We start from the raw sequence: 13,872 nt of genomic DNA, 5'->3' as shown, positions 1-13,872 counted from the left end.
GAGACAGAAGGCCTGATCCTTGCAGCCCAGGAGCAAGCCATCAGAACAAATGCAATTAAGGCCAAGATCGAAAAATCAGCTCATGACCCAAAATGCAGACTGTGCAAGGAAACCGACTAAACCATTGATCATCTCCTCAGCTGCTGTAAGAAAATCGCACAGACAGACTACAAACAGAGGCACAACTATGTGGCCCAAATGATCCATTGGAACTTATGCCTCAAGTACCACCTCCCAAGCAGCAAAGAACTGGTGGGATCACAAACCTGCAAAAGTATTGGAAAATGAGCACGCAAAGATACTGTGGGACTTCCGAATCCAGACTGACAAAGTTCTGGAACACAACACACCAGACATCACAGTTGTGGAAAAGAAAAAGGTTTGGATCATTGATGTCGCCATCCCAGGTGACAGTCGCATTGACGAAAAACAACAGGAAAAACTCAGCCGCTCTCAGGACCTCAAGACTGAACTTCAAAGACTCTGGCAGAAACCAGTGCAGGTGGTCCCGGTGGTGATGGGCACATTGGATGCCGTGTCAAAAGATCTCACCCGGCATTTGGAAACAATAGACATTGACAAAATCACGATCTGCCAACTGCAAAAGGCCACCCTCCTGGGATCTGCGCGCATCATCCGAAAATACATCACACAGTTCGACTTGTGATTTTGTGATACGAAATCCAGCATATCTATCTTGTTTGCTGTGTCATAATAAAATAAAACTTTATTTATACCCCGCCACCATCTCCCCGTGGGGACTCGGGGCAGCTTACATGGGGCAGAGGCCCAAACAACATAGAACAAAACATAAGCAACATAATACAAATCACACTATAGAAAAATAAGACAGTAATACAAAATATCAATTAAAACAAAAATACAGGATAAAAAATTGCATTTAAAACACATAAATGGTAAAATCGTAATAAAAACGGGATAGATTATTAAAAACCTTCTGGGGCTGAATAATTAAGGAAGCAGTCTGAGGATGAGCTGCCCAATATTAATACTCAAGGGATTACATGAAAGAGATACGGTGAATATTCAACCCCCAAACCCCTTGGCAACCCATTGCTACAAGACAGCTTACTGTATATACTTGAGTATAAGTCGACCGAATATAATCCTAATTTTACCACCAAAAAACTGGGAAAACATTGACTCAAGTATAAGCCGAGGGTGGTAAATTTGAGAAATAAAAACAGATACCAATAAAATTACATTAACTGAGGCATCATTTGGTTAAATGTTTTTGAATATTTACATAAAGCTCAAATTTAGGATAAGACTGTCCAACTGATTAAATCATTAATCTCATGATTTTCATGCTTTCCTCCCTTCTGCTGAAATTGTCCACATGCTTGTGGATTTCAATGGCTTCTCTGTGTAGTCTGACATGATAGTTGTTAGAATGGTCCAGCATTTCTGTGTTCTCAAATAATATGCTGTGTCCAGGTTGGTTCATCAAGTGCTCTGCTATGGCTGACTTCTCTGATTGAATTAGTCTGCAGTGCCTTTCTTGTTCCTTGATTTGTGTTTGGGCATTGCTGCATTTGGGGGTCTCTATGTAGACTTGTCCACAGCAGCATGGTATGTGGTAGACTCCGGCAGAGGTGAGAGGATCCCTCTTGTCCTTTGCTGAACGGAGCATTTGTTGGATTTTCTGACTGCAGTGGTTTTCAACCTTCCTAATGCTGTGACTCCTTATGTCAGTGATGACCAACCTATGACACGCATGTCAGCACTGACACGCCTAGCCATTTTTGCTGACACGCTGCCGCATGCAGATTGATTGGATGATTAATGTCTTTTGTGGCCAAATTTGGTGTGATTTGGTCCAGTGGTTTTGTTGTTTACTCCATGGGAATTATGCACATTACACACACACACATACACACACACACACACACATATATATATATAGATATAGATATATAGTTCTATTATTATTCTATTATTATTCTATTATTACTATTATATTATTATTATATTATTCATTGTTCATGACTACATTGAAATTACAATAGAGAGAAATCAGCGTGGAAACTGCAAGAGGTACCATAGATTGTTGTACATGGAAATAATTGTAGTAAATAGTTTTTGATTTATTAAATACAGTTATATATTACAATTATATATTTTTGTTATTTAAACTGTGAAATTATGGGTTTTTTTCTCGAAGTGACACACCACCCAAGTCATGCTAGGTTTTTTTTTGGTGAATTTTGACACACCAAATGCAAAAGGTTGCCCATCATTGCCTTATGTTGTGATGACTTCCAACCATAAAATTATTTTCATTGTGACTTCATGATTGTAATTTTGCTACTCTTATGAATCGTAATGTAAATATCTGATATGCAGGATATATTGGACCAAATTTGGCCTAAAAACCTAATACGCCCAAATTTGAATATTGGTGGGGTTGAAAGGGGATTGATTTTGTCATTTGGGAGTTGTAGTTGCTGTGATTTATAGTTCACCTACAATCAAAGAGCATTCTGAACTCCACCAACAATGGAATTGAGCTAAACTTGGCACACAGGACTCCCATGATCAACAGAAAATACTGGAAGAGTTTGGTCGGCATTGACGTTGGGTCTTGGAGTTGTAATTCACCTACATACAGAGAACACTATGGATTCCAAGCAGGAGTCCCGACCCCCTGGTTGAGAAACGCTATCTTAGTGGGTCTGTAGATAGTTTGTAGGTTTCTTCCTCAGTTTCCCTATGTGGTCAGTGGTTCCCTTGATGTATGGTAAGGACACTTTTCTTCTGAGTGGATCTTTGTCTTGACTCCCTGGCTTGTTCTTGGCCTTGCAGCTCTTCTGATGTCTGTGATGGAGTCTCCATTGGCCTGTAGATGCCGGTTTAGGTGGTTCAGTTAGCCTTGTAACTGTTTTTACAGACTACTGTTCTTGTATCTGCATTTTAAAGAAGTTAACCTGGGGCTAAGATAATTAATCTAAATCTGTTTGATGAATGCAACATTATTTCTTGGGAGAAGAACTCCACTGGGTTACCGTAAATAAAAACACTGTGTAGTTGAGATTTATTTTTTCCTCTGTCCACCTGCTGAAAAGAATCCAGATGCCAAGTATATTTCAACAGCAGTTGATATTACAAACAGCAGCTTCAGGAAAGGTCAACATAGCCACACTTTATTTCATGGGGAGCATATTAATATGTATTACAAAAATACTTAAAGCTAGCTGGTTCAGTACAAGTTACAAAGCAGACGAACAAAACAAATCCATTAGCTGCTTAAATGTCAAGGTGTTCCCTCTTGGCTAATTAACCATTTTTAAAGAGCAAAAGGCCATTAATGATTCGTCTTTTGCAGTACATTTTGGCTATCACTCCCCGACTCCATTTCCTTTAATTTCTAAATTGGTTATGCTCTTAAGTAAACCAAAATAACGATTTAACTAATACTAGTTTGATGCGAAAAGAGTATATAGTTGATCAATAAGTTGAAACTTATTATTATTATTATTATTATTATTATTATTATTATTATTATTATCTTCCATATATATATATATATATATATATATATATATATATATATATATCTTCCATCTAATTATATATAATTATTATTATCTTCCATCTATATATAGTCACTAGCTGTGCCCGGCCACGCGTTGCTGTGGCGAAGTATGGTGGTATATATTACAGTAGAATGTCATTTATCCAACATTCGCTTATCCAATTTTCTGGATTATCCAATGCAGTCTGCCTTTTACTAGTAAATATTTTTGTAGTCAGTGTTTTAAATTCATTGTGATATTTTGGTGGTAAATTTGTAATACTGTAATTACTACATAGTATTACTGTGCATGGAACTACTTTTTCTGTCAAATTTGTTGTATAATATGATGTTTGGTGCTTAATTTGTATAATGATTACCTAATTTGATGTTTAATCGGCTTTTCCTGAATCCCTTCTTATTATCCAACATATTCACTTATCCAACATTCTGCCGGCCTGTTTATGTTGGATAAGTGAGACTGTACTGTATATTTATAATCTTATATTATCTACTTAGAACTGGATTATATGAGGCCCCTTCTACACAGTTGTATAAAATGCACACTGAAGTGGATTATATGACAGTGTGGAGTCACAATAATCCAGTTCAAAGCAGATAATATAAGATTATAAATGGGTTATATAGCTGTGTGGAAAGGCCTTGAGTCTACACTGCCATATAATCCAATTAAAATCAGATAATCTGTATCTTATAGGCAGTGTGGAAGAGGCCTAAGTGAGGCCTAACTCTGCCTGTCCCCTGGGTGAGTGGGTTGCTAGGAGACCAAGTGGGCGGAGCTTAGCCTTCTAACTAGCAGCAATTGGATAAAAACAATTATTCCTCTCCCTCTAATTAGGACTTTCTTTTTCTTTTCTTTTTGTTGTATGAACGTAGAGGCATGGATGAGGGGTTGTGCTGCCAAGTTTAGTGTTTCTGGGATGTGTAGTTTTGTTGTTTTGTCCTGGGCCGAAATTACATTACCCTTTTATATATATAGATAGCGCTATGTATGGGTCAGATATGGAGCTCTAAATACTGTTGCTTTAAAAAAATGAATTGTAAATTTATTTATTGCTGCATCCATTTAAGGCTGCTAGTTTGTTGCTAGGTAATTGTTATCTCCAATTTGGAGAACCATAGAGCCTTAAAAAACCAATTAAGGTAGATGCTGTTTTCTAATTCACAGTGACCTGTCCAAATTAAATTAACATTTGCCTTCGTCTTAATGCAGTCCTGATTGGTCCCATCAGCCTTTACCAAAAGCACTCAATTTTCAACCAGGGAATGAGAAACATAATAGGAAAAGATCCTTTGGATACACAGTCCTAGTGTTCAAAAATAGGACATTAATGTTAGAGAGTCTCCTTCTATATTGGTTTAATATTTAATGCTATACTGCTGTTGAACAGGTCTCGAACCAGTCAGCGTAAGGAATTTTTTAAATGCTCAGAAACAGAGAGTGACGCTTGTCCCTCTCGAAATGACAGGGCTGTGGTCTGAAATTTGAAATGGTCATGCTCTTTTGACCACAAAGTCTGGCAGGTGTCACTCAAGTTACAGGCATACGCATACACTTAATGTCCATGTGGTCCGCCCTTGTTTTTTCATTGTTTCCTTGATTTGTATTGTAATGAATATTATTATTTATTGTATTGTTCACTGTGTTGTGATGTGTTGTTCTTTTATATGCTGTTTATATTGTATTGTTTTGGGTATGGCCCCATGTAAGCTGCCCCGAGTCCCGTTGGGGAGATGGTAGCGGGGTATAAATAAAGTTTTATTATTATTATTATTATTATTATTATTATTATTATTATTATTATTATTATTATACACACACACACATATATACACACACAAGTTCATTTCTTAGCTGAAAGTTTGAAATTCAACATTGTATCAAAAATTTATTTTGTTATCCCGTTAAGTGATTGACTTCTTTGTATACATGTAGCTCACAAATATTATTTATTTATGTATTTATTTACAGTATTTATATTCCACCCTTCTCACCCCGAAAGAGACTCAGGGTGGATCACAGAACACACACACACACATATATGTGTGTGTGTGTGTGTGTGTGTGTGTGTGTGTGTGTGTGTGTGTGTATATATATATATATATATATATATATATATATATATATACACACAGTAGAGTCTCACTTATCCAGGCTAAACGGGCCGGCAGAAGCTTGGATAAGCGAATATCTTGGATAATAAGGAGGGATTAAGGAAAAGCCTATTAAACATCAAATTAGGTTATGTTTTTACAAATTAAGCACCAAAACATTATGTTATATAACAAATTTGACAGAAAACATAGTTCAATACGCAGTAATGTGATGTTGTTAAAATGAAGGGCCTTATTACACCAAGCTCTTTTCCCACTAAAATAATGGTGCAATTGGGATGCCTCTCTTTTCTTTTGTTGCTTGGGAACCATTCCAGGATTGCAACCTTAATTTGCACTAAAAGCTTATTATACACAGGACTTGGGATTGCCCATCCAGTACCATTTTATGACAGTATCTCTGTCCCTTTGTCTTAGTTTGGCATATGTGCATGTGGATACCCAGATCCGCCTTGAACTATAAAAACAGCCTTCTCATTCTGCTTCTTGTAGGAGCAAGTCCAGAAAACCAAAGACATGTTGAATAACGTGGCTTCGGATGAAGCCAGTTTGGAGGCAAAGATCGAAAAGAGGAAAATGGAGTTGGAAAGGAACCACAAGCGGCTCCAGACGCTGCAGAGTGTTCGGTAAGGGTTTAGTTATTTATTTATTCCCCAGTTTTCTCTCTTGATCGAGACCCAAAGCTGTGCCTTGATACTTTTGTTGTATTTTGAAGAACTGATATAGGGACATTTGCTTATTTGTTCATTGAATATTTATCCTGCTCCTCAACCAAGAAAGACTCCTTGTGGCTTACAGAACATCAACAAGCATTTTGTATTAAGTCTGTCTGCATCCAAGCTTCTGTATATACTCGAGTATAAGCCTAGTTTTTCAGCCCGTTTTTAAGACTGAAAAGCCCCCTTCGGCTTATACTCGGGTGAGGGTCCTGGTTGGCTTATATTTGGGTCAGCTTATACTCGAGAATATATGGTACATTTATTATTTTTCTTTATTATTATTTGTATTATTACATTTATTATTTTTCTCTATTATTGTTGCTACTATTACATTTATTTTACTCTATTTGTATTATTATTATGAATACCTTTATTATTTCACTCTGATATTATTATTATTATTATTATTATTATTATTATTATTATTATTATTGCATTTACAGTAGAGTCTCACTTATCCAACACTCGCTTATCCAACGTTCTGGATTATCCAACGCATTTTTGTAGTCAATGTTTTCAATATATCGTGATATTTTGGTGCTAAATTCGTAAATACAGTAATTACAACATAACATTATTGCGTATTGAATTACTTTCTGTCACTTTACTTACTGTTACTTTACTTACTGTCAAATTTGTTGTATAACATGATGTTTTGGTACTTAATTTGTAAAATCATAACCTAATTTGATGTTTAATAGGCTTTTCCTTAATCCCTCCTTATTATCCAAGATATTCGCTTATCCAAGCTTCTGCCGGCCTGTTTAGCTTGGATAAGTGAGACTCTACTGTATTATTTTCCTGTATTTATTATTATTATTAGTACATTTATTATTTCACTCTATTATTATTAAAAGGATACATCAGCACATTTACATTGAAGAAGATGAGAATAATGATTTAATCAGAGTTGGACAGTCTTATCTTAAATTTGAGCTTTATGTAAATATTCAAAAACATTTAACCTACTGATGCCTCAATTAAGGTAATTTTGTTGGTATCTAATTTTATTTCTGATATTTACCACCCTCGGGAGGCTTTTTCAGTCTTTAAAAAAGGGCTGAAAAACTAGGCTTATACTCGAGTATATACAGTATATTCTTCCTGACTTGCAAGATCTTCTTTCCCTTTTCAAAACATTCTCTTAGTTAAGAGTGAAGCAGGCTTTGGAAAAGTAAACACTGATAAGAGAGGGTAAGATGAGAGATAGATAGTTCATATATTGCAAGCAACGACCTCCAGGCTCCGCTGCCGGCTTGACCCGATTTTAAGCCGGGGAGGCTTTTTCAGCTCATAAAAAGGGCTGAAAAACTCGGCTTATCTTTGGGTATATACTGTAAGTGAAATTACAGTTTTGTCTCCCTGTTCCTTTCCCTTATATTTCAGACCAGCCTTTATGGATGAATATGAAAAAATTGAGGAGGAACTGCAGAAACAATATAGCTTCTACTTGGAGAAATTCCGCAACCTTACGTACCTGGAGCAGCAACTCGATGACCAGCACCGAATGGAGCAGGAAAGATTTGAGGTGAGGGTTTGTTCTCAAGTATCCCATTGATTCATTCTTAGCTTCTGCCTTATTTCTCTTACTTGCAAGTTTATTCTGGTGATCTAGATTTATCCTCCAGCGTACCTCACCAATGCAACGTTCCCATAAATTGAGAGATTGCTTGTTTATACTGTTAGATCCTGTAGACCAGGGGTCCTCAAACCTTTGAAGCAGAGGGCCGGTCCATAATCCTTCAGACTGTTGAGGGGCCGAATTATCATTTGAAAAAAAAATACAAACAAATTCCTATGCATACTGCACATGTCTTATTTGTAGTGCAACAACAACAACAACGACGTAAGAACAATACAATATTAAAAAATGAAAACAATTGTAACCATCATAAACCTATCAGGATTTCAATGGAAGGTGTAGGCCTGCTACTGGCCAATGAGAAAGTCAAGTTAATTAGGATTGTTGTTGTTGTGTGCCTTCAAGTCATTTCAGACTTTGGCCAAGCCTAAAAAAATTATTTATTTACTGCATTTATTTACTACATTTATATCCCACCCTTCCCACCCTGAAGGGGACTCAGAGCAGCTGTATGTACATACAATATATTCTATTATTAGCATAGCACAATATTAGCATTATATATTACTATATTGAACTATACCACTATACTATTATATAATATGTAACTAGCTGTGCCCGGCCACGCATTGCTGTGGCGTTGTCTGGTGGTGTTGGTGAGAAATTGTTGAGGTAGTGGTGGTATGGAATGTCTGTTGTATGGTTGTCTTTATGTTTAGTATGCACACTGAAGTGGATTATATGGCAGTGTGGAGTCAAGATAATCCAGTTCAAAGCAGATAATACAAGATTCTAAATGGGTTATATAGCTGTGTGGAAGGGCCTTGAGTCTACACTACCATATAATCCAGTTAAAATCTGATAATCTGTGGAAGAGGCCTAAGTGAAGCCTAACTGTGCTTGTCCCCTGGGCTGAGTAGGTTGCTAGGAGACCAAGTGGGCAGAGCTTAGCCTTCAAACTGGCAGCAATTGGATAAAAACTATTATTCCTCTCCCTATAATTAGGACTTTATTTTTCTTTTCTTTTTGTTGTATCAACCTAGAGCCGTGACTGATGGGTTGTGTTGTCAAATTTCGAGGTTGGGGGGCCTGTAGTTTTGTTGTTTTGTCCGCTGCCCTGATGCCATCACTCTTTTATATATATAGAAGGATACATTGAAGAAGATGAGAATAATGATTTGATCAGAGTCGTATCTTAAATTACAGTTTGATGTAAATATTCAATCTACGGATGCCTCAATTAATGTAATTTTATTGGTATCTATTTTTATTTCTGAAATTTACCGCCCTCGGCTTATACTGGAATCAATGTTTTCCCAGTTTTTTTGTGGTAAAAATTTTTCAAGGAATTTCGACTTGACTGGGTTGCTTTTTAAAGTCCTGTTTCATAACAGCAAATCACTTGTGGGCTTAAGAAGTTTGTTTATTTTTAAAGTAATGGGTAAAACAAAGTAGCAAACTGCTTTTCAGAAGGCAGGTACATCCATAGTTCTGTTAAAGGTTGTTTGTTAATGCTGTGAAATCGGTAACATCACCGTGAAGCCTTCAGATGAGTTTTGACAAACAATGGGTGGCAGTAATTTAGCTGGACATTGAGGCAGGAAGATGGAACAACCTGTCAAAATCCATTCCGGTCATTTTATCCATGGATGTCAATCACAAACAATGAGGTTAGTCGGGTCTTTCTTGTTGGTATTACAGGAACTCTGGTCATTCAGTTATACTGATTTGGCAAGGCTCGGGAAAGAAAATAATCCTTCCGGTAATGGAATTCATTGTTACAAACATGTCACTGGCTAAGGTGGCTTCGTGAAGGATTAGTAGGTTTCAGATCCTAAATAATAATAACTAAACACAGCTGTCTATTCTAAACAGTATCTGAAAAATATGCACCACAGTAAAGGTTCAAAACATAGAACACAATATGTATATTAGAGCATCATATACATAATAATGTTAACAATAATACAAATAATACAGTTGTATTATTATTTGTATTATTGTTAACATTATTATGTATGTGATGCTCTATTATACATATTGTGTTCTATGTATATTAGAGCATCATATACATAATAATGTTAACAATAATACAAATAATACAGTTGTATTATTATTTGTATTATTGTTAACATTATTATGTATGTGATGCTCTATTATACATATTGTGTTCTATGTATATTAGAGCATCATATACATAATAATGTTAACAATAATACAAATAATACAGTTGTATTATTATTTGTATTATTGTTAACATTATTATGTATGTGATGCTCTATTATACATATTGTGTTCTATGTTTTGAACCTTTACTGTGGTGCATATTTTTCAGATATTCAGATCCTAAATGACAGCAACTCAGAGTGCATCTAAGATGTAGAATTAATGCCATTTGACATCACTTTAACTGCAGTGGCTCAATGCTGTAAAATCCTGGGATTTGTAGTTTGGTGCAGCACCAGCACTCATTGATAGAGAAGACGAAAACCCTTGTAAAACAACAACTCCCATGTTTTCAGAGTCTTGTTCCTTATTTACTGTCCTGATTTTAGGGATTATATTGTTCTGTTTCATTATACAGTAGAGTCTCACTTATCCAACTCTCGCTTATCCAACGTTCTGGATTATCCAACACATTTTTGTAGTCAATTTTTTCAATATATCGTGATATTTTGGTGCTAAATTCATAAATACAGTAATTACTACATAGCATTACTGCGTATTGAACTACTTTTTCTACCATATTTCTTGCCTAACATGATGTTTTGGTGCTTCATTTGTAAAATCATAACCTAATTTGATGTTTAATAGGCTTTTCCTTAATGCCTCCTTATTATCCAACATATTTGCTTATCCAACATTCTGCCGGCCCATTTATGTTGGATAAGTGAGACTCTACTGTACTAGTAATAATACCATATAATAATATTAATTATATGTTATATGTTACATATAATATTACAGTATAGTGATATAGTTCAATATATAGTAATATATAATGCTAATATTTTGCTATGCTAATAATATAAAATATTGTATGTACATACAGCTGCTCTGAGTCCCCTTCGGGGTGAGAAGGGCGGGATATAAATGTAGTAAATAAATGCAGTAAATAAATAATTAATTTTAGACTTAGGCTCGCCCAAAGTCTGAAATGACTTGAAGGCACACAACAACAACAATCCTAATTAACCTGACTATCTCATTGGCCAGAAGCAGGCCCACACTTCCCATTGAAATCCTGATACGTTTATGTTGGTTAAAATTATTTTCATTTTTAAATATTGTATTGTTCTTTTATTGTTGTTGTAGTTTTGCACTACAAATAAGACATGTGCAGTGTGCATAGGAATTTGTTGGGGTTTTTTTTGTTTGTTTTTTTTCAAATGATAATTCGGCCCCTCAACAGTCTGAAGGATTGTGGACTCGCCCTCTGCTTTAAATGTTTGAGGACCCCTGTTTTAATGGATAAGCGAGGCTTGGATGAGTGAGACTCTACTGTCTATAGTAGGCATGTCCGATTGATGAAAAAAATGTTTCAATTCTCGTTTCTAAAGAAGGGGGCGCTGGCACTTCGAAATAGAAAGTATTTCCGAATTTTTCACCCAAAAATTTCGGATATTTCCAAAAATTCGTAATGATTCTAAATGTTTCTAAAATGGCAGACGCGCATGCGCAATCGCAAAAAAAGGAACCTGGGGGGGGGACTTTTACAGGGCTCTTCCGCCCTCATTTCTTGAGCTATCCTCATCAACCCTAGCCCCCACCTTTGCATCCATCGTGGAAGCTTCTGATTGGCCTGGGAGCAGCAGCCATGTTAGGCTGCGCTAAGCTCCCATTTTAGGTAGGTTGCAGAAACAAAAAAAATTTAAAAAATATTTTATTAAAAAAATTGGTGGGGGGAAATTAACGAAACATGAAGAGACAATTAGAGAATGGGCCAACAATGGTTCAAATTACATTGCTGGTTGCGCTGTGAGACAATGTCTCGGAATGCGTATCAAAAGGTGAGAACAATCCGAAATAATTCCGATATACGATTCAAGACGATTTTTTGGACATGTCTAGTATATAGATAAATGACAATTTTGCTTCTTGAATAGTTTTGTCTGAATGGGATAATGGTGTTCTATTTTAAGTGTGTGTTTCATGAAGCAGGACAAAGTGAGGGTCCTTTACTCAGCCAGGAACCTTGTTGCATGTTCCCAAAAGGGCTGTTGATGGTATTATCGCAAGGAAACTGATCCGATGTTGGATTAGCTCGGCCATTTAGGGAAGCCTATTGTTTCTTGTACCTCATAATCACTGTCTTTCCCAAAAGTGCACTGAGATGAGAGATAACTGCATTCCCACCTTTCCCTGAATAGTCAAAGAGATCTTTAAAGAATTTCCCCGTCTTCATTTGCCATTGGTTGCCGTTAACAAATCTTCAACAATTCTGACAGAAAGGAAATGGTACCATCTCCATCCTTTTCTTGGAGTTTTGTTGAAGGAATAGCTATGTTTTATATGGTCAGCCTAATTTGCTTCTCTAAATGCCTTGTAAAGCAACGGTTCTACCTACATGTTTGCAGACAAATGATTATGTATGAGGTGAGACGGTGCACAGACTGAACAGCATCATTGAGTAAGCAGTAATTGCTGCAATGGCTTGTGTTCTCTACTGCTGTTTTGACTTGATTGTGTCTCTTAATTGGAAAAAGCAATTTAAAGCCGAACAAAGTGTTTGACTTTTTAATTAATGTGGCACTTTGGATGACATGAAGGTTTCCTGAAAGCTCTCCTCTGACGGATGCGGAGGGCTTGCAGGGAAAAAAATGACAAACCAGGGTAAGACAACCATTCCTGTTGCTTTTTAATCTCTGGTGTGTGCATTTTTTTAATTAGACGTGTTGACATAGAAGGATTTTGCCCTGCATTCCTATTTTTGAAATGAAGCAGATCCAGGAGACTGGCATTCTAAAACGGTTTTATGATTCCATAGTTGAAATGCAGTAGCATTTGGTACATGTTGTTTGGTACACGATTTCCCCATTGAGACCTAAGGCTTTTACCAGTGAACGTACAAATTTGAAAGGAAGTTATCTTTTTCTTGTTTAATGTACTCTCCAAGGCAGACCCCTACAGCAAAGCCTTTGCAATAAATTATTATTATTATTATTATTATTATTGACACAACGACGTTGTATGACACAGCAAACAAGATAGACATGCTGGATTTCATTTCACAAAACCACAAGTCGAACACTTCCCAAGTGTCTAGGACTGTGTGATGTATTTTCGGATAATGTGTGCAGATCCCAGTAGGGTGGCCTTTTGCAGTTGGCAGATCGTAATTTTGTCAATGTCTATTGTTTCCAAATGCCGGCTGAGATTTTTTGGCACGGCACCCAGTGTGCCCATCACCACCGGGACCACCTGCACAGGTTTCTGCCAGAGTCTTTGAAGTTCAATCTTGAGGTCCTAATAGCGGCTGAGTTTTTCCTGTTGTTTTTCGTCAATGCGACTGTCACCTGGGATGGCGACATCAATGATCCAAACCTTTTTCTTTTCCACAACTGTGATGTCTGGTGTGTTGTGTTCCAGAACTTTGTCAGTCTGGATTCGGAAGTCCCACAGTATCTTTGCATGCTCATTTTCCAATACTTTTGCAGGTTTGTGATCCCACCAGTTCTTTACTCCTGGCAGGTTGTACTTGAGGCATAAGTTCCAATGAATCATTTGGGCCACATAGTTGTGCCTCTGTTTGTAGTCTGTCTGTGCAATTTTCTTACAGCAGCTGAGGATATGATCCATGGTTTCGTCGGTTTCCTTGCACAGTCTGCATTTTGGGTCATCGGCTGATTTTTCGATCTTGGCCTTAATTGCCTTTGTCCTGATGTCTTGCTCCTGGGCTG

The 13,872-nt window shown here is 36.7% G+C and overlaps 1 protein-coding gene across 2 annotated transcripts in view; it reads left to right on the top strand.

The window, feature by feature from the left end:
- The window catches only part of cluap1 (clusterin associated protein 1), a 79,738-nt gene that overhangs the window by 38,305 nt on the left and 27,561 nt on the right, over positions 1-13,872 (top strand). For both annotated transcript variants that reach the window (XM_062964284.1, XM_062964285.1), the window contains exons 7-8: positions 6,164-6,297; positions 7,777-7,918. In XM_062964284.1, the coding sequence (XP_062820354.1) occupies positions 6,164-6,297; positions 7,777-7,918 (276 nt within the window). The remainder of the gene's footprint in view (positions 1-6,163; positions 6,298-7,776; positions 7,919-13,872) is intronic.

Source organism: Anolis carolinensis, unplaced genomic scaffold, assembly GCF_035594765.1.
Source record: "Anolis carolinensis isolate JA03-04 unplaced genomic scaffold, rAnoCar3.1.pri scaffold_13, whole genome shotgun sequence".
Classification (NCBI taxonomy): Eukaryota; Metazoa; Chordata; class Lepidosauria; order Squamata; family Dactyloidae; genus Anolis; species Anolis carolinensis.
The sequence above is the reverse complement of the archived record's forward strand: the minus strand, read 5'-3'. Positions and strand labels throughout refer to the sequence as shown.